The following is a 22,220-nucleotide window of genomic DNA, read 5'->3' as shown; positions in this document are numbered from 1 at the left end:
CCTGATCTTTAAAATTTGTTTATTTAATTCCCTCTCCTCTGTTGAAATTACAGTGGGGCTACATTACATTTAATCATTAATTTAGGGGAAAATTGATATTTTTTTGGACCAGTATTATGTATTTTTCTACAAACACGGTTTTTATTAACCTGTATTTTTTTAACCTGTATTTTTAAAAATTAGTTTGTAATTATGTGAAATACAGGCTTTAAAAAGTAACTATTAAATACTCTAGCCTGCTTAGTATAAGACACTTGATATACTGGGTTATATAGATATTTGGACCCCTCTTTTCAGTTAATTATAGATAGACAGGTAAAGAAAGAAATCTTGCTTTTTTATTTCTAAAAAAAAAAACAAAAACAAAAAACTTGTTTTGAGAAGGGGAGAAACATTTTCTATACTCTCGTAGTATAGAGCTATGGCTACTAAATATTGGACTATTGTTTTAGCAGTCTCTAAATTCTTAAATTTAGAGAGGGCCTTAAGTGGTCCTCTAGTTTTAAGGAAAAACATGATTTCTTTAATAGTTTGTTCTTCCCATTGATGGAATTGTTACCATAGGTGAAGAAGGCTTATAAAGTTTTGTTATTCAAACAAATTTAGCGGTTGTTTGGTTATGTTAGTATTCCCTTGAAGTTCAACGTTAGTTAAAAAATTAGCATACCCCTTTTCCTTTTCCTTTTTTTTTTTTTTTTTAAGCAATGCTTAGGGCTAAATATGGGGACAAAAAGATGAGTAGAGGTTGTACTTAAGAGAGGCATAGGTAGCAGATTAAGGGAAAAACACAAGTTCCTAGTTGTAAAGAATTTTCTGCTGTCTTAAAACTGGAGGAGCCTTGTGATTGTACTGTAGGGATAGTCATAAACTTACCTACTTGTCAACAGCTTTTGTGAAAAGAGAAAAAACCTTAATTGAGTTCTAGGTCAGTCTGCATATTTTTTCTTCAGTTTTACAGATTGACTTGTAAACTTGAGTAGTTGGAAGGTGCCATTATTAAATTTACTTATATTAGTGTTTTGACAGTGCTAGGTAAAGCAACCTAAAGCATTAAAAACATTTTTTTAAGTTACTGGTGTCTTTGATCTCAGAAAAGAAGGGAATTTCCTTTTGAAAAATTTTCTTTTTCTTTGTTCTAAGAAAGTTGTTAAACATGCTTAAACCATGCCTTTAAAACTTCTCAGTCTCGCGGCACCTGGGTGGCTCACTCGGTTGAGCCTCTGGCTTCGGCTCAGGTCATGATCTCACAGTTTGTGAGTTTGAGCCCCGCGTTGGGCTCTGCGCTGACAACGCGGAGCCTGGAGCCTGCTTCGGAGTCTGTCTCCCTCACTCTCTGCCCCTCCCCAACTCATGCTCTGCCTCTTTCTCTCTAAGGAATAAAGATTAAAATAAAAAAAATTAAACTTCTCAGTCTCAACTAATCATCATTTTTAAATTATAGAAAGGTTTACTATTCTATCAAGTTCTGATATTCTGGTATTTTAATTTTTATACAAAACAATTTGATGAAAACTTAGGTACTTTTGCTTATATAAGGTGAATTATGAAAATCAACTTAGGACATCATATATTTCATTATGTAATGTTTTATAGGCCGTTCTACACTACATAATAGAGATATGCTATAAGGATTTGGGCTTTAAGATATCACTTGAACAAGGACTGAAAAACTACCTTTTACCAACATACTTTCTCATTTACTCATTCTTATCCCACCAAGCTTTCTTTTGACCTTACTAAAATTTTGTTAGTGAAACATGTTCAGCATGAGCTATAGTTAGCATTGATAGAATCAAATATACATATTTTAATTGCTATAAGAGTTGTGGATAAAACTGGTTAAAATTGCTTCAGTATATAGAATTTTAGTGTGCTTACATTGCCATATCTCTTTTTTGAAGGGATTTTAAAAATTATACTTCTCGTATGGAAAATTCCAAACATAGAGACAGAATAATGAAAGAAACTTGATTAGCTGTCACTGAGCCCCAGTAGCCATCGACCCATGGTCAATCCTACCAATCCCACACCCTCATAAATATTTCATTATGTATTTTGCAAACTGTAACTACTTTGCAAAACATAACCGCAACACTAAATAATCAAATGTTTCCCCAACATATTTAACAAAAATTAATGTCCTCAAATATCCAGCTAGTGTTTATATGTCATAAATGGTCTTTTTGTTTGTTTGTTTGTTTGTTTGTTTGTTTTTATCACGGTGTTTTAAGAAATCAGAATCCAAGGGCACCTGGGTGGCTCAGCTGCTTAAGCCTCTGACTCTTGATTTCAGCTCGGGTCATGCATAATCTCTCATGGGTTCATGGTTTCATGGGTTCAAACTTCACATTGGGCTCTTCACTGGCAGCAGGGAGCCTGCTTGGGATACTCTCTCTCTGCCTTGCTTGCTCTCTCTGTCCCTCAAAATAAATAAATAAACTTAAAAAAATCAGAATCTGAAGAAGGTCTGCATATTAAAATGGTTTGATTTCAGGTGCCTAGGTGGCTCAGTCGATTAAGCTTCTGACTTTGGCTCAGGTCATGATTTCATGGCTCATGAGTTCAAGCCCCATGTGCTGACAGCTCAGAGCCTGGAGTCTCCTTCAGATTCTGTGTGTCTCTGTCTCTGCCCCTCCCCTGCTTATGCGTGCGTGCACGTGCTCTCTCTCTCTCTCTCTCAAAAATAAACATTAAAAAAACAATAAAATGGATTGATTTGTTTTATAAGTCTTATTGACTGTCCCTTGTTTGTGTGCACTGTCTCTCCAAAATTTATTTGTTGAAGAATGCTCATATACTTTTTTTTATTTTAATGTTATTTTATTTTTTTATTTTTAAATGCTTATTTATTTATTTTGAGAGAGAACATGCATGTGTAAGCGGGAGAGGGGCAGAGGAGGGAGAGAGAATCTGAAGTAGGCTCCACAGTGTCAGCACAGAGCCTGACACATGGTTTGGTCCCACAAACCAGGAGATCATGACCTGAGCAGAAATCAAGAGTCAGAGGCCTAGCTAACTGAGCCACCCAGGCACCCCTTTGTGTTTTTTTATTAAGATATAATTTACATGCAATAAAATGCATAGATCTTAAGTTTTAACAGTTTTGTGTTCTGACAAGTGCGTCCACTCACTGACTCACTGCTGTCAAGATGTAGAACATTTATATCATCCCCAAAAGATCCCTTGGGCCCTTAGTAGTCAGTTCAGTTGAATTCTTGTTCTGTCCTTCTTCCAACTCCCCAATCCCAACAACACTGTTCTGATTTCTTTCACCACAGATCAATTTTGCCTGTTTGCTCCTATTCACATGATGCTATGTAACAGGCAAAATGCATCATGTGAATGGAATCATACAGCATGTACTCTCCTATGATTACTTGCATTAAGTATGTGTTTAAGATTTACCATTGATGTTGCAGGTCTCAGTAATTTCCTTTTTACCACTAAGTAGTATTCCATGATAAGAGTATACCACAGTTTAATTTTTCATTCACTTGTTGATGGACATATGGATTTATTTATAGCTTCTGGCTATTATGAACAAAAGAATGCCATGAACATTCTTATACAGGCCTTTCTGTGAACATATGTTTTCATTTCTCTTGGGTAAAGAGAGTAGAATTGAGTAACCAACTGAGTAACCAGCTAAGTTATGGGCTAAGTATATATTTATAAGAAATTGCCAAACAGTTCTCCAAAGTGGTTCCACTTCCATCAGCAATATACGAGAGTTCTGGTGGCTTCACATTCTCAACAACATTTGATATCAGTCTTTTTAACTTTAGCCATTTTAGTGGGTATGTAATGATTTCTCATTGTAGTGGTAATTTAGATCTCCTAAATCACTAATGAATGAGAGGACTTTTACATGTCTGTTGGCTACCTGTATATTTTCTTTTGTGATGTGTCTTTTGCTTGCTGTTACATAGCGTTGTAATGTCTTTTTCTGATTTATTGTAGGGAGTTCTTTATATACTCTGGATAAGTCTTTTGTCAGATGTATGCATTGTGAATATATTCTCCTAATCTGTAGCTTGCTTGTTAATTTTATTTATGGTTTCCTGTTATTTTTATTGATAGTTTCTTTTGATGAGTGCAATTTTCTAATTTTGAAGAAGTCTTTTAATTTATCAGTTTTTTTCTTTTATGGTTAGTGCTTTTTTTTTTTTTGGCAGATTACAGATACATTTAATTTTTTTTTTCCCTTCCAAGATTTTACTTAAATTCAAGTTAGTTAACATATAGAATAATATTAGTTTCAGGAGTAAAATTTAGTGATTCATCACTTACATATAACACCCAATACTCATACCAACAAGTGCCTTCCTTAATGCCCATCACCCATTTAGCCCATCCCTCCCACGCAACACTCCTCCAACAACCCTCAGTTTGTTCTCTATATTTAAGAGTCTCTTATGTTTTGCCTGCCTCCCTCTCTGTTTTTATCTGGTTAGTGCTTTCTGTGTGCTGTCCAAAACATCTTTGCCTACTTCAAGGTTGTGAATATTCTGTTTTTTTCTAGAAGCTTTCTTTTAGCTTTTATGTTTATTAAAAAATTTTTTTTTTTATTTTTTTAAGTTTATTTATTTGGGGAGAGAGAGAGAGAGAGCGCGCACAAGTACAACAAGCAGGGGAGGGGCAGAGAGAAGGAGAGACAAAATCCCAAGCAGGCTTCCAGCCATCAGTGTAGAACCGATGAATTGTAAGATCATGACCTGAGGGGAAGTCGGACACTTAACCAGCTGAGCTACCCAAGTGCCCCAAGTAGCTTTTATGTTTAAATCTAACACACGTTTTGAATTAATGTTTGTCCGTGGAAGTGTTACAGATCCACATTCACTTTTCCATAAAGATATCCAGTTACCCCGGCAGATTATCTTTTGGAAAGAATTTATCTTTTCTCATTGCTTTGGCACCTTTGTTGAAAATCAGTGACCAGACATACATCTGTTTTGTTCTGTTGATTTGTTTTTTCCTATCCATTTGCCAGTATTAGACTCTTTTGATTGGTATAGTTTTACAAGCTTTAAGTAGTCTTAGAATGAAGTAGTGTGCCTACTTCAAGTGTTACTTTTTATTTTCAAAATAGTTTTGCCCTTTCTATGTCTATTGTATGTGCATATACATTTTAGAATCAGCTTGATCATGTCTACAAAATGTCTGCTTGGAATTTGATTGGTATTGCGTTGAGTCTAAAGAACAATATGGGGAAAGTTGACATTTGAGGGTTTGAAGCATTATAACAAGCTAACAGGATAGTCTGCCGTAGTTTCTTGAATGCTGGCAGAAGACACAGATACCTGGGTCAGAGATAGAAGACTTTATTACTCAGCAATGTAAATAGCTGGAATATCAGCATTTTCTTGTGCATGTTCCCTACTCCCCATTTCCTATAGAGCAACACTGGAGAGTGCCAAGTGACACTTATTCTTGCCATGGGCTGAATAAGGAAAGGAACTTAGGGAAACTGAATTGTACGATGTAGTAAGTATGCCTGGTGCTCAAAAGGAAGACACATATCTCTGTCTCCAGGATTGTTCCGTATATAAACATCTTTGAAAAGATAGTCAGGAACAAAGGTGTTCAGTACCCAGTCCTTCTGCTTATAAAATGTGCAAAAACACAGGAAGCATAGAGTACTCTTTCCTAACACTTAACATTAAATCTTTCAATCCATGAACATGATGTCTCTTTCTCTCCGTTAAGGTCTTTATAATTTCTCAGCAGTGTTTTGTAATTTTGTTTAGAGGTTTTATACGAATAATTTTTGTAAATTAATTTTCTTGTAATATCCTTGTTTAGTTTTGGTACTAATGCATAATTATAGAAGATGTTTTGGGAAGTGTTTGCTCTTTATACATTGAAAGAATTTGTATAAACATCTTTAGATATTTACAGAGTTTAGCAGTTTAGCAGTGAAGCCATTTGGGCTTAGAGTTTTCTTTATGGAGAAGGTTTTAAATTGTAAATATACTCTATTTAAGTGATATAGGGATATTCAGATTTTCTATTTCTGCTTGTGTCACTTTTGGAAGTGTATGCCCTTCAAGGAATTTGTTCTTTCCTCTTGATGAGTGGACATCAAGGAATTTGTCCACCCATTTAAGTTGTCTTATTTGTTGGCATAAACTTGTTCATAATCGTTTATGGTTTTATGATCGTTGGTGATAATTCTTTTATTTTTAGTACTTGCTTTTCTTTTCTTTTTCTTGATCATTTTAGGGGTTGTCAATTATCTTCATCTTTTCAAGGAACCAGCTTTTAGTTTCACCGATTTTTCTCTATTTGGTTGTTTTCTGTATCATAGGATTCTGCTCTTATTTTTATTATTTATTTTCTTCTACTTATTTGGGTTTAACTTGGTTTTCTTTCTCTAGTTTCTTAAGGTGGAAACTTTAAAGTTTGAATATAACTCTTTTTTCTCAGTGTTTAGAGCTGTGAATTTCTGAGCATTACTTTAGCTATATCCCACAAATTTCCATTATCATTCAATTTAAAATTAAATCTTTAATTTCTTCTGTGTTATTTAGAATTGTGTTGTTTACTTTTCATACATTTGGGGATTTTCCAGATATTTTTGTCTTATTGTAATTTCAGTTTAATTCATGTGGTCAGAGAACATACACTTCATGACTTCAGTCCTTTGAAATTTACTGAGACTTGTTTTATAGACCCAGAAATGGTTAAATTGGTGAATGTACCATGTGTACTTGAGAAGGTTGTGAATTCTGTTGGTTATAGTGCTCTATAAAAGTCAGGTTTAGTTTGTTGATAGTATTGTCTAAATCATCTGTATTCTTGGATTGGTGTGTGTATGTGCATGCGTGACTAGTCTGTCAGGTGAGACTTGAATGTTAAAATTTTAAAATAAAATTTGTGGATTTGTCTATGTCTTTCTTTAGTTTTTGCTTCATATATTTCCCATACACTTTAGTGTTGGTGTATCTATTTAGTGTTATGTCTGTTTACTTGTTTATCATTAACTGATGCCCCTCTTTATCTCTGGTAATCTCAAGGTAATACTCTGTCTTAGAATCTGCTTTGCTCAACATTAACATTAGGCACTTCAGATTTTGTAGGGTATATGTTTGGATGATATATATATCCTTTTACATTCTTTTACTTTTAATTACCTATGTTTTTATATTTAAAGTGTGTCCCATAAAGGGCCAAAGTATGGTTTTTATCTAGTCTAAAAACCTCTGCCTCCTAATTGGATCCATTTACATTCAGTGTGATTATTCATATGGCTCATTTAAATCTTCATTTTCTTGGGGCGCTTCGGTGACTCAGTTGGTTGAGCCACCTGGTTGAGCCCAGGCCATGATCTAGCAGTTTGTGAGTTCCAGCCCTGCGTCAAGCTCTATGCTAACAGCTTAGAGCCTGGAGCCTGCTTGGCATTCTGTGTCTCCCTCTCTCTCTGCCCCTCCCCTGCTTGCGCTCTGTCTCTATCAAAAAATAAATAAACATTTAAAAATTAAAAAAACATGTTCATTTTCTCTTTGTCTCTTCTGCTTTTGTTCTTTTATACTTTTCTATATTCCTTCCATTCTTTGTCCTTTTATTGTCCTATATTTTGCTTCCACATATATTGCATACAGTAATTAGAGCTTCAGAAATCAATTATTCTTTAAAGAAATTAAGAAATGAGAATAACAATATATATTTATCATTTTATGATATTCATCATTTCTTTGAAGAAATTATGGAACGAGAATATTTTGTGTTTACTCAGGTATTTACCAATTTTGTTTTTCTTCATTTGTTCCTGAAGATCCAGGTTACTATCTAGTATCATTTTTCTTCAGTGTGAAGAACTGCATTTAACATTGATTGTAGTACAGGTCTCTTGATGATAATTTCTTTCAGTTTTTGTTTTCATCTTTTGTTTATCTGATAATACTTTTATTCATCTGTATTTTTGAAGGATATTTTTGATGAATACAGTCAGTCTTACTGTTCATGGTAGTTCTGTTCTCTAAAGTCAAGGAAAACACTTAATTAGCGAATCCTGAATCATTGCCTCAAGGGAAAATACAGGGTTAGATTCCTGTGAACCTCTAGTCACAGTATTGTTACCTGATGAATATATCTTTGTTTCATGTGTGTTTCTATTTAAAGACATGTTACTTAATATATAGTGTTGATTTATCAACATTAAACTCAAGGGCAACAGAACTATAACTTATGCCTGAATGAAGCTCATCTAACACACGTGTTTTCTCTGTAAGGTACATCATGGCCTTCTTGTGGTTAAGAATACTAGCTAGCACTTAAGCACTATTCTTAGTGGCCATTTTAAACAAATCACAAAAATTTAGTGTATGACACTAAATAAACTGCAGAAAGCACACGTATTTGTAGTATGAGAGCTGAAACAGGAAGGCATACGGTTGCCTTGTTTGACGTTACCTGGGAACGTGTTTTAGATGACTGGAATGTTGTGCTGCTCTGCACATGACCACTGCTAAGTATTGATCTGGGGAATATCAATTTAGTACACAATCTGACAAATAGCAGTCAGTGAATAATGATTGTATGTAATTCTAGGTTGGTAGATGTGTCATCATATAAAGATATTATCTTCCGTATTCCATTGTTTCCAGTGGCAGCTGAGGTCATTCTTATGGCTGTTTCTCTGCCTATTTCCTTTGTTTTTAAGATTGTCTATATCTTTAGTTTTCAACAGTTTGATCTCTACAATGTATTTCTTTCTGGTTTATTCTACCCAGGGTTCACTGAGCCTCTTGGATCTGTGGATTTGGTATTTTCCATCACAGTTATCAAATTTTAGGCCATTTATATCTTTCCCTTTGTTCCTCCCTCCCTCCCTTCCTCTGCTTCAGTCACTTTTGCCTTCTTTAGGGACTCCAATTACATATACTTTAACTGCTTGATTGTCTTGCAGGTCACTGAGACTCTTCCTTTCTCTTTTTTCCATGCTGTGCTTCAGTTGGGATAGTTCTGTTGCTCTTTCTTTAAGCTTATTGATCTTTTCTTCTCCACTGCCCAGTCTGCTTTAAGTCCCATCTAGTGGGTTTTTCTTTCACTTAATATAATTTTCAATCCTAGGATTTTCATTTGGTTCTCTCTTCTGTATTTCTCTTCCAGGAGTCTCTCTCCATTCACTTGTTATGTCCATCTTTTACTGTATCTACGTAGGAATATTTTAATAGATTTTGTAATTTTCATTTTAGTGCTTATGAATACAATGTTTACATTATTTCTTTGTTTATATTGGATGTTTCTCTTTCTTATTCTCATATTTTCTTTTCATGTCCAGTAATATTTTATTCTACACTGGTTGCCATGGATTTGGTGTTAGTGTTGTTCTGGAAGTCAGTTTGCTGGCAAATCATCTTGACCTTTTCAAACTTTGATTTTAAAGTTAGGGTTTAGAGCAGGGCTTGGCTTTTTTTTTTTTTTTTTTTTTTTTTAAGGGTAAAGCAGTAAATATTTTAAGCTTGTGCATCATGTAGGTTCTTTCCTAAATACATAAGTTTGCCCTTGTAATGCCAAAGTAGCCATAGAGGATACATCACACAAATGGACATGGCTGTCTTCCAATATAACTTTGGCCCACGAGCCATATTTTGCTAACTCGTGGTCTAAGTCTAGACCAAGTAACCTTTAGTTTAGGGTTAAAGTAATCCTCCTCTTAAGATGTGCCTTTCCTCGGGTCACATTTTTATACTTGGGGTGTTCAGCAAGATCTCCCCACTCTGGCTTATCAAAAACTTTCGATCATGTCTTCCAGTACAGAGTCTGACATCCAGAATATATGTTTAGTTCACAACTCTTTCATAGATTCTCTGCTTGGTCTTGGTAGGTCTTGTGCTGTATATGTGTTGCATAGTTCAACCAGAGATTTAGAAGGAATCTCTATCCAGATTTCTGGAGCTCCTTTTCTATGAAGTTTTCCTTTGTATGTTACCTTGCCCCACAAATTCCAGACAGCTTAGCTGTTAACTCAACTTGGCCAGAGTTAGTATTCTTGGGCTCCTTTCCATGTGCTGTAGACAGAGTGCCTTCAAGTAGAAAGCCAGGGCATCATCTGGCATGCTTTCCTCTTCTCAGGAATTATACCCTTCATGTTCATGTACTTCATGTTATCCAGTGTCTCATGACAGTTGCTTCATATATTTTGCCCAGTTTTACAGTTGTTTATATGAGAGAAGTTAGTCTGATATAATTATTCTCCTAGCAAAAGTTTTTTTCTGTGACTTTAAAATGAAGTTTATTTCCTGTGCTTTATAAATTACTTATGATTTTTATTGACTGACCAGTTATACTTTTGGCTGAAAAACTGGTTTTGAAATGAACATGTCAAAGAAAATATTTAGTATAAGAGTATGTGAACATTGGTGAGATCGTGATAGCATATTTTGAATTGACCAGTAATAAATTCAAAACTGGCATACCACTTTTACTTTTTAATATTCAAAAAAAAGTTTTTAAATTAAAAAATTTTTATTTTAGAGAGAGAGTGTGAGTGGCAGAGAGGGGCAGAGGGAGAGAGAATCTTAAGTAGGCCCCATACTCAGCACAGAGCCATTGGACTCTATCCCATGACCCTGGGATCATGACTTGAGCTGAAAATCAAGAGTTGGATGCTCAACCAACTGAACCCAGGCACCCACCTTTTACTTTTTAAAAAAGTGACTTAAAAAATAAATCTCTTTCGTGAACTTTAATTTTGAAACTGATCCTTGTGTGATGGAAATAATTAGTATTCAAAGCATATAGCCCTGAAGCTTTAGTCTAAATTTACACTCTAGATTTAAGCTTGGGTAAGGAAATGAATCTAGCATCAGGGCTAACAAAGAGGAATAGCTCATTTGGAAAAAGTTTTATGAATGGTATTCATCTTTCATACTGTCGTAAGTATAGTGATTCTGTTCTTTTTACTGAGGGTAATAAGGAAATAAATGTATATCTGTTTGTAGTCACAGTTTAATTATAGTTTTCTAGCTTTGTCATTAACTAGCTATGTGACTGAATAAGTTAAATTCTCTGAGCTTAGATAACTGGAAATGTTATAGAAAATGAGCAGAAATAAGGATAAGTTTTAAAAAGAAAGTAAAGCTGAATATGGTAAATTTGTGTTTTAGTGGATGTCAGCATTCAGATATGCAGGAGGTGGAGGCGTGGGTTTGGTTGGGAAGAATTATTTATGTTTGATTAACATAGATGGCATGTGAGAAATTGTTGAAATAAGTTTAGACAGTTAAGTGAGGACCATAAGGTACAGGACCTTATCTGAGAGTTTCAGGTATAATTCAGCAGATAACTGGGAGCTTTTAAATGTTTTGAGCAAGAGAATAAATAGAACTGTCTTGTTAGAAGTATTAATTTGATGGCAGTAGAGTAGAGAGACTTAATAGAAAAGTTCTGGCTTCCCTTTTGTGTATTATTTAGTGAAAACTTGTTTTTGTTTATTTAAATATGCCACTGTGTTTTTACTTAGTGTATGTATTAATTAAGTCCTTAGTGTTATTTTTTCTGTTTCTTCAAAATAGCACAAATGAGGTTGATGAATAAAGTTTCAATTTCATCCAACAGTTAGAATTTGACATAGTCATAGACAAAGATCATAGAAAGAGGGGGACTTGTTGACCGTTTTTGTAAGACCAGTAATATAAGTATGTACATAACATGTCTCAGTAATTCAGAATATTATACTTTTAATACAGTGTCCCATATTATAAAGTAGTTTATTCACTTGTGAAAGTTAGGGTCTTTTATAGAAAAAGGAAGACTAACCTAAATTAGTAATTTTTTTCAAAAGAAGAAAGTAATTAGTAGGCATTTTAGTCTTAGAAATTTGGTAGCTTATGATATGTAAGTGTTGTCAATCAAAATTTTTCTTTAACATCCTTAATTTAGTTTATAAAAATTTTTAAACTTAAGTCCAGGAAGAAAGTACTGCAGGGTAGTTAAAGAAAAGAGCATGGACCTGTATACTCTGGATTCAGGTCTCAGATCCATCATTTTTCAGTTTTGTAACTCTGGGGAAGTTATCTAAACTCTTAGGCCTGTTTCCTCATCTCTGAAATGAGGATAACAGTAGTACCTACTTCATAGGGTGGTTTTGAGTATTGAAAGAGCATCTGAAAAAAATGCCTGGCCGGCATTACCGTCTCTCTAAATGTTATTGTATTGTGAAGTAGAAGAAAATAACCAAATATTTCAGATAACTATAGGGTATTTCCTGGATGACAATTTATCATATTTCAGGAGATCAAACTTGAGGGGCTGATTAAGAAAGAAGACTTCACACCAGTTGCACTTATATTATAAACTCATCCCTCCAAAGATAAAGCACATAACTTAAGAGTTAGACATGTTTACATACTGGCTTTCTGGCCTCCTAGCCCTGAGACTTAGGGCAAGCTGTTTCTTATTCTCCTCTTCCTCCCGCACAACATTTTGAGGGAGGTACTATTATTCTTATTTTACCGATGAGGAAGGTAGGCACAGAGGGGATAAGTAATAACTTTTCTCAGGATCGCACAGTTGTAAGTGATGAATCTGGGATTTGAACCCAGGCAGTTTGATCCCATGATCCATGATTGTTTCAGGAGAAGTCAGAACAACTGTCCTTCTTGAGGGCCAAATGATAGTGATCTTTTCTGAAAAATTTTTTTTTTGCTAACTGCTTTTAGAAATGCAGTTCTTGTTTCATGATTAATTTTGGATTGAATCTCAATATACAGTTTTTCTTTTTTTCAAAATTTAGTGAATATTTGAAATACCAGTTTATAAACTTTCTCAATTGGTCAAGGGCCAGGAATATAGTTTTTACTATAAGAGAGGTTCTGGTATTAGATAGGAATAAGGATACATTTAAAAAATACTTTAAGTTTTTGGCACAAAATTTTAGTTGTAGTTTGTTTTCCCTCTAATTTTAACAGTAATCAGTAACATGTTTTGAATTCACTTTCCAAGAAGACTGACCTGCATTTGTGGCTTTCAGTTATATTAACTCAGTGAAGAAGACTGCCATTTTGTTAAGGATTTGCTACCTTTTATTTAGATGTAGTAGCTATGTAATTATTTGGTTTTGCTCTTTGATCCCCAAGTCTCAGTTTTATACAAGATTATAATTCATTATTTTAGCTGAAAGGAATTTTCAAATTCCTTTATTTTACAAATGAGAAACTATGTAACAAATAAGATCACATAGCAAGTCATCTTTAAGAAGGGTGCACACAGGGGCGCCTGGGTGGCTCAGTCGGTTGAGCGTCCGACTTTGGCTCAGGTCACGATCTCACTGCTTGTGGGGTTGAGCCCCACTTTGGGCTCTGTGCTGACAGCTCAGAAACTGGAGCCTGCTTTGGCTTCTGTGTTTCCCTCGCTCTCTGCCCCTCCCCCATTCGTGTTCTCTCTCAAAAATAAATAAACATAAAGAAAAAAAAAGTTTGTCTATATGTGTATGTTTTATAAAATCTCAAAAGGTGGTATGTCTTACTGGTTTGGAAGAGTTGCCCATCTAACCTATTGTTCTAGGTTATAGGAGACTTTTTAAAACACGTATAATGAATTTTCCCTTCGTCACCCCATCTAAGAATCCTTTAGATATGACATCATGTCCAGTATGGATTTATCTAAAATTTATACAGCATTGTGAATTTAACTCTCTTATTCTTCAAGGGGAATATCCTTAGAAGGTATGTCCACGTTAATGATAGTCACATCTCTGTTTCGTTTTGATCAACCTTGCCTAGTTTGTCCTTCCAGATACAAATATCCAAATTTTTTAGGTTCTCTCCACTAAAGGAATACCTTCCTGCCATTCTTCAGGCTATCTCAAATTGTTTTTTGCTAGAGGCCTTTCTCTAGTATAAACCACAGAAGACCTTTAGCTCAAGATCTCCCAGCTGCAGGTATAAAGTGATGCTGTGCAAGCTTAATATACCAATAGGTACTGCATTAGTCGTCTCAGGCTGCCACATCAGAGTACCACAGACTGTGTGGCTTAAACAACAGAAATTAATTCCTCACAGCTCTGGCGGTTGGAAAGTCTAAGATCAAGATATGGGCAATGTAGGTTTCATTCTGAGGCCTCTTTTCTTGGCTTATAGGTGGCTGTCATCTCACTGTGTGCTCACATGGCTTCTTTATGTTGCTCAGAGAAGAAGAGGAGGAAGGGGGAAGTGGAGGAGCTGTTGTCACACAGGCATGAACAAGCTCTGGTGTCTCTTATAAGGGCACTAACTGTATCAGTCATGGCCCCACATGACCTCATGTAATCCTAATGATCTCTCTGCATGGCCGCATTTCCAAATGCTATCACACTGGAGGTTAAGGCTTCAACATACAAACTTTGGGGAGGAGGACACAAAAAAAATTAAGTCCGTAACATATAGCATATAGTGGCTAAGAAAATGAGCTCTGGAGTTGCATTGCCCTGAGTCTTACTTAGTTGTAGATGGAGTGAGTTACTCCTCTGTCAGTCAGTTGTGTTTTTTGTTTCATTTTGTTTTTTTTATCTGTTAAATGGGGGATCTTAACCCCACTTATAACAAAGAGTTATAAGGAGTAAAATGAATTCCTGCATGCAAAGAACTTAGTGTAACAAGTATCCCTCAGTGTTAATTTTAAACAAAACAAGACTGATGATAATAATTATCTTCCTAATGATAATTAGTATTTTCTTTGCAATTTGGACAGTGGTGCATAGGACTAATATCCTCAAGGAATAGTGCACAGTGACTATTAGAATGTTTTTCTTTAAAGGTAGACAACCTGGAATATAAGAAAATATGCATGATTCTCTGAAAGTGTTCTTCTGAACTGAACATATGCCAATAAAAAAGGATTAAGCAAAAGTAATTATTAATTTTACTCATGCATCTTTTTAATTTTAGGCTTGACTAGGGCAAATAAGTTACCTATCTGAAAATGTGAATAAAAGCTTTGGATGTCATGTTAACTGAGAATAATAATATCTTAAGGTTACTTTGGTTTATGAAATTCTTTAACATAAACATGTTATTGCCTCTTGAAAAACGATAGGTTCTGTGGATATGATTTAATCATCTTTATAATATAAATATATAATGATAATTTAATCCAAATTAATGGTACTACTTTTTCCTTTCCATCTTGGCTTTTTCTTTATAAAAGTTTTGTGTTAACTTATTACAAACTGAACCCTTGCTTGCTCCTCTTATCTTTAGTCTCCTTCAAACTCTGTCTTTATTTCTGCTGAGGTTATATTCTATTTGTTTTTCAGATGAGACACTTTTTGCTCTTCCTGCTGCATCTGAGCCTGTGATACACTCCTCTGCAGGCAAGTTCTTTCTGCTAGCCTTTTATCTTCTGTGTATTCTAACTTTGACTCTTTAGTTTTATTAACTCTGTACAGAGTGGATTCAGTTACTAAAATTTAGCATGGTTCCAAGAATGTTTGTCTATTGAAAAAGTTGAAATTTGCATTTTATATGCTATGTCCAAGAGACAAATGGGCAGAACATGATTAATAATTGATTATATGTAAGGAATTCTTGGACCCTTGATTTACATTTGTATATTGATTAGTCCTTTTCTCCAAATACAGTTTACTTGCTTATGGCTGAAAGGCTTTCATAGAAATGAATGCCACTCTATCGCATTTAATTATTCAGTGCCTTTTCTATACTGCCACACCCTCTTCTCAATTCTCTTGTCCTCTTCTAGTTAGAAGTAGCTTTTCTCAATTGATTATACTTGAGGTTTTTTTTCTTAGACTTGATTTATGTCTTTTCATAGCATGCAATTGCCTCTGTAGCCATGCACGTTTTGACAATAGCTTTAATTCTTTCTGTAATGATTCAAGACTACTTGATTATTATTTATTGTTATTTACATTTAAGTTTAGTTAACAGTAACTCTTTACTAATAGTATTTTGAATCTGTCATAAAACTTGCATTAACTCTGAGAACGCTGGCATTCTCTAACTTTCCTTTCTGTCCATGGTCACAGAAAAAATTATGGACTTGAAGGAGCAGCCAGGTAACACTGTTTCCACTGGTCAAGAGGATTTTCCATCTGTCCTGCTTGAAACTGCTGCTTCTCTTCCTTCTCTGTCTCCCCTCTCAGCTGCTTCTTTTAAAGAACATGAATATCTTGGTAATTTATCAGCAGTATTACCCACTGAAGGAACGCTTCAAGAAACATCAGCAGAAGCTTCTAAAGAGTTCACAGAGAAGGCAAAAAATCCATTTATAGACAGAGATTTAACAGAGTTTTCACAATTGGAATACTCAGAAATGAGAGTATCATTCGGTGGCTCTCCAAAAGCAGAGTCTGCCATAATAGCAAACCCTAGGGAAGAGAATAAGGATGAAAAAGAGGATTTAGTTAGTGATAATATCCTTCGAAATCAACAAGAGTTACCTGCAGCCCTTACTGAATCAGTTAAAGAAGAGGACAAAGTTATGCTTCCAGAAAAAACAAAGGATAGTTTTAATGAAAAGGGAATTGCAGCAGAAGCTCCTATGAGGGAAGAATACGCAGACTTCAAGCCATTTGAACGAGTATGGGACGTGAGAGATACAAGCAAGCAAGATAGTGATGTGTTGGCTGCTGAAGTTAATATAGAGAGCAAGTTGGAGAGTAAAGTGGATAAGAAGTGTTTTGCCGATAGCCCTGAACCAACAAATCATGAAAAAGATAGTGAAAGCAGTAATGATGATATTTCTTTTCCCAGTACACCAGAAGCTGTAAAAGATGGTTCAGGAGCATATATCACATGCGCTCCCTTTAACCCGACAGCAGCTGAAAACCTTTCAACAAACATTTTTCCTTTGTTGGCAGATCATACTTCAGAAAATAAGACAGATGAAAAAAAGATAGAAGAAAAAAAGGCCCAAATTGTAACAGAGAAGAATGTTAGTACCAAAGCATCAAATCCTTTCCTTGTAGCAACACAGGATTCTGAGACCGATTATGTCACAACAGATAATTTGTCAAAGGTGACTGAGGAAGCAGTGGCAAACATGGCTGAAGGTCTAACCCCAGATTTAGTACAGGAAGCATGTGAAAGTGAATTGAATGAAGCTACAGGCACGAAGATCGCTTTTGAAACAAAAATGGACTTGGTTCAAACATCAGAAGCTATGCAGGAGTCCCTCTACCCTGTGGCACAGCTTTGCCCATCCTTTGAAGAATCCGAAGCTACTCCGTCACCAGTTTTGCCTGATATTGTTATGGAAGCACCATTAAATTCTGTAGTTCCTAGTGCTGGTGCTTCTGCACTGCAGCCCACTTCTTCACAATTAGAAGCTCCTTCTTTAGTTAATTACGAAAGCATAAAACCTGAGCTTGAAAATCCCCCACCGTATGAAGAGGCCATGAGTGTATCACTGAAAAATGTATCAGGAATAAAGGAAGAAATTAAAGAGCCTGAAAGTATTAAGGTAGCTGTTCAAGAAACAGAAGCTCCTTATATATCTATTGCATGTGATTTAATTAAAGAAACAAAGCTCCCTACTGAACCAACTTCAGATTTCTCTGATTACTCAGAAATAGCAAAAGTTGCACAGCCAGTGCCTGATCATTCTGAGTTAGTTGAAGATTCCTCACCTGATTCTGAACCAGTTGACTTATTTAGTGATGATTCAATACCTGAAGTTCCACAAAAACAGGATGAAGCTGTGATACTTGTGAGAGAAAATCTGATTGAGACTTCATCCCAGTCAGTGATAGAACCTGAACATAAGGAAAAACTCAGTGCTTCACTACCACCTGAGGGGGGAAAGCCCTATTTGGAATCTTTTCAGCCCAGTTTAGACACTACAGAAGGTACCTTCTTACCCAATGAAGTTTCAACACTGACCCAAAAGGAGAAAATTCCTTTGCAGATGAAGGAGCTCAGTGCTGCAGTTTATTCAGATGATGGCTTATTTATTGCTAAGGAAGCAAAAATAAGAGAGAGTGAAACATTCTCAGATTCATCTCCAATTGAGATTATAGATGAGTTCCCTACATTTGTCAGTTCTAAAACTGATTCTCCTCCTAAATTAACCACTGACCTAGAAGTATCCCACAAAAGTGAGATCGCTAATGTCCAGGATGAAGCTGGGTCATTACCTTGCTCAGAGTTACCCCATGACCTTTCTTTCAAGAATGTACAACCTAAAGATGAAGATAAAGTCCATGTCCCAGATGAACTCTCCAAAGATAGGTCTGATATTTTGAAGGTGCCCTTACTGCCTCCAGATGTTTCTGCTTTGGCCACTCAAACCGAAATAGGCAGTATAGTGAAACCCAAAGTTCTTGTGAAAGAAGCTGAGAAAAAAACCCCTTCTGATACAGAACAAGGGAACAGATCACCATCTGCTTTATTTTCAGCAGAGCTGAGTAAAACTTCAGGTAATCAGTCCATACGTTGTTTTGTACTTTCTTGCTAGCTTTTGACTTACAGAATATTCCACTACATTTTGTGTGGTATATTACATTCATAGTGTCTAATATATCACATTGATAAGAATTCTTTACTACTGTCTCAGAAGTTCAGTGTTTTGTTTTGTTTTTTTTTTTGCACTCACTGTTCGTCCTTGCTCATAACTTTTTCCACACAATTATTTATTGCTCCTTTTTATATTGCACCATGGAACTAGAAAATTTTATTAGAATTGGCTTCATGTCTTTCTTTTCTTTTCCTTCAGTATTTCCTCATAGCATGGAGATTAGGAGATACTAAAACATAATATTTTCAGATGCATTTACTGTTGTTTTCCCAGAAATTACTTGATTTTAAATTTTTATGAAAGAACATTTCTGTAACAAGTCTCCAATATTTCAATATACTGGTGTATTTTCCAGTAATAGGTATAAAGTCATGCATATTGAGTAGTATTTTGTTGAAAAGTGTAAATTGAGGTATGCTGTTATGAATTCTTCTGAAAAGTAGGGATTGTCATTTTTTTTTCTTTTGATGCTATATTCTTACACACTTGTGTAAAGTGATTTGCACCTGTGTTTTTTATTTAGCATTCTAATTTAATTGTGTTTTCTATGAAAATGTGTAGTGATTACTCCCTATTTCCTGAGTATATTTATATGTTGGAGATGGGCAGTACTAGTGGCAGAGAGACGAGGTTAGAGATTGTTGCTATAATTTAAGAAAGAGGAGATGATAAATATTAAGGCAGTGGGATGAGCATGGAGACATAGGACCTGATGTTTGATTGGATATGGACATGAAGGATAAGGGGAGAAGTTAGAGATGACTCTAACCCTGGGTTCCATGTGTTTTCAAGTACACATATGGCGGTATGAGAAACTGAGTTAGAGAACATGAGAGAATAAAGTGGGTTTAAGGAGAGAAGATGAAAAATTCAGCTTTGAATATTTTGGTATTAAAGTGCCTATGAGGTATCCAAGAAGTGATGGATGTTGTACATATAAAGCTTTTGAGAGACCTTGGCTATATGTGTTTGTTTATCATGGGCTCAGAGATAGTAATTAAAACCACAGATATTGACTAGGGAGAGCCAAGAAAAAGAGAAGCTTTAAAGGTGGAAGGATTGGACAGCATTATCAAATGCAATAGAGCTTGGTTAAGATAAGGATTGAGAACTTGTTAAAAAGTAGGGAAGGTGTTGGCATGACAATGGCAGGTAGAGTAAATGGGCAGGGCTAGGGGTGCTGAGGGAATGACACTTGAGCAAATGGATGCTGAATGCTAATTTTTGAGAAATTTGAGATCATGGAGAAAGTGATAGCATGAATGAGGTAGAGGATAGACTTGAGGAAGAACCTTTTTGTTTTTTTAAAGATGGGAATGAAAGTCTAAAGGTGGTAGTAGAAAGTCAGGAGGGGATGGGGTAGGATGAGATCCAGAATTCAGGTGGAGGAATTGGCATATAGAAGAGGAACAATTTTGGAAGATATTGTAGTGAATGGAAGGGAAACTGTGGATGTTGATACTGCTCGTTTTGTGGCTGGAAGTTGAGGGAGTGTATGGTGGTTTATGTTTATTTAAAGCAGTATGTTAGGTCATTTGCTGAGAATGAACTAGAACATGCTTGGGTGGAGGAGGTCTGACTAGGGAGAGAGAGAGGCATTGTATTAAGAGTCCAGTCAGGGTTGGAGGTTGAGTCCATACAAGTCTGTATGGTAGAGTGACTTTTCTCTAACTTTGCCCAACATCCTGGGTATAGATTCAGGGAAGGCAAATGCTTATATTGATTCAAGCTTCTGTTTTGCTAGAGGGCCCAGTGGAAGGAGAGTGAATCAAAGGAATTGAGGATTAATAAATAGTAAGAGAGTAGTTTGATGTGATGGACTGTGGCATCTAAGTTGAAGAATGTAAAGAAGAGAGCAGAGGGAGTTGATAGGTGTTTTTCCTGAACCATTTGACAGTAAGTTATATACATTGTTTTATCCTTAAGTTCTTCAAAAAGGGCATGTTCTTATATAACCTCACTACATCTATTAACTTCATAAATTTACATTGATAAAGTACCTTTTCTAATCTATCTGTATTCCAGTGTGTCTGTTGTGACCTAATGTGTCCTGTACAAGTGTCATCTACTACAAGATCCAGTCTAGGGCCAAATTGTGCTTTTAGTTGTCATGTTGCTTTTGGCTGCTTTTGTCTGTTACATTTCCAGTGTTTATCCCTTACATTAACATTTTTTAAGGGTAGGCTCTTCCCCATCTCCCATTTTTTTTTTTTTTTAACGTTTATTTATTATTGAGAGACAGAGGGAGACAGGGCATGAGCAGAGGAGGGGCAGAGAGAGAGGGAGACACAGAATCTGAACAGGCTCCAGGCTGCATAGAGCTCTCTGGCAGCACAGAACTTGACGCGGGGCTCGAACTCACAGTGAGATCATGACCTGAGCCGAAGTCGACGCTCAACTGACTGAGCCACCCAGGCGCCCCCCGCCCCCATCTCCCTTTTTAATAGAATGTTCTTATTTTACATTTGTCTGCTGTTTGTCAGAGATTCGATTGGGGTTTTGGATTCATGGCCAAAATGAAGATGTGTAGTACCCCTTACCCTTCTCATAGTATCATATCTGAAGGTACCCACTATTCATTAAGTCCCTCATTGATGAGGTTAATTTCTATCATCTGGTTAAGGTGGCCCTCATTTCCTTACTGTATAATTGCTTTCTTCTTCCCTTGGAACTAATAAGCAGTCTGAGGGGTGACATTTCAAGACTACAGATACCCTGCTCCCCATCAAAATTCCCTCCTAGATTTAGTGTCACTGTTTACCATTAAGGTTGCAAAATGATAATTTTTCAATTCCAACACTCCCTTCACATTTATCAGTCATTTCATGGCATTCTGCCACTGTTAGCATTCTGCTTTTCTGTGATTTGATTAGTTAATTACAAATATGGATTTATAAGTTTCTCTTTTCCCCCTAATGGTTTATAATTCATTACTGAATTATAATTCATTAATTGTTTTGTTTATAAATTGTCCCAGATTAGAAGGGCCCTGTTCAGGTTGGCCCAAGGATGTACAGCTATCCTTCTTTTTGGGATGGAGAGAGAAGCTCTTCCGACTTTCTAGCCTAACAAAATACAGGCTCATCTATGTCTGTTCTACCGCAGCCCTGAAATCAATCATTTCTTGAAGGATCCCTGATTCTTTTTAGTTGAGAGTCTATTTCCAGAAGATTGTTTCTTTCTTCTCTCCTTTCATATTTGTATGTTCCTTCTGTAGTGAGAACCCTGGCAGCTAACACATTTACTCATTTACTTGATCGTTTAATATTTCTAAGATAGTTTTAGAATGTTTTCTAATATCGTTATAGTAAACACAATAAAATAATTCAAAGTTACTTTGCAAATCTACACCCCAATCCTGCCCAAGATTGAATGTATATAGTCAAGTACAAGTTACTTGGATTAGTTACCCCTCCTTTCTCCCCCTTCCTTCTCTCTTCCCCAGCCTTCAGTGTGGTTATAATTCTCATTTGAAATATAGGTAGATCAATTTGTTTCAGTTTTCTTTCAGTTTTAAGTTTTCTATTTAGGAGGTTTTTAACTTGAGAATTTTCAAAGACTGAGAAAAGCTGAATTTTTCTCATTTTATCTGGAAAAGGGAGCTGCCATTTATAGGAAATCTTCTAAACATCAAGCACTTTGACATAGTCTCTATGATGAGAAAGAAGGAACCATTTTATGAATGACAGCACCACTGTGTGGGACTTAGTCTTATTTCTCGAAGTCACATAGCAAATTATATAGTAAGCACAATACTTTTGAAC

The 22,220-nt window shown here is 35.7% G+C and overlaps 1 protein-coding gene across 2 annotated transcripts in view; it reads left to right on the top strand.

The window, feature by feature from the left end:
- Positions 1-22,220, top strand: part of RTN4 (reticulon 4) — a 72,357-nt gene that overhangs the window by 7,290 nt on the left and 42,847 nt on the right. The window contains exons 2-3 of one of the 2 annotated variants that reach the window (XM_049650252.1): positions 15,239-15,295; positions 15,968-18,358. The exons of the other annotated variant lie outside the window; for it this stretch is intronic. Coding sequence (XP_049506209.1) covers positions 15,239-15,295; positions 15,968-18,358 — 2,448 coding nt within the window. The remainder of the gene's footprint in view (positions 1-15,238; positions 15,296-15,967; positions 18,359-22,220) is intronic. 2 annotated transcript variants of the gene reach the window in all.

The sequence above is a fragment of the Panthera uncia genome, assembly GCF_023721935.1.
Source record: "Panthera uncia isolate 11264 chromosome A3 unlocalized genomic scaffold, Puncia_PCG_1.0 HiC_scaffold_11, whole genome shotgun sequence".
Classification (NCBI taxonomy): domain Eukaryota; kingdom Metazoa; phylum Chordata; class Mammalia; order Carnivora; family Felidae; genus Panthera; species Panthera uncia.
The sequence above is the reverse complement of the archived record's forward strand: the minus strand, read 5'-3'. Positions and strand labels throughout refer to the sequence as shown.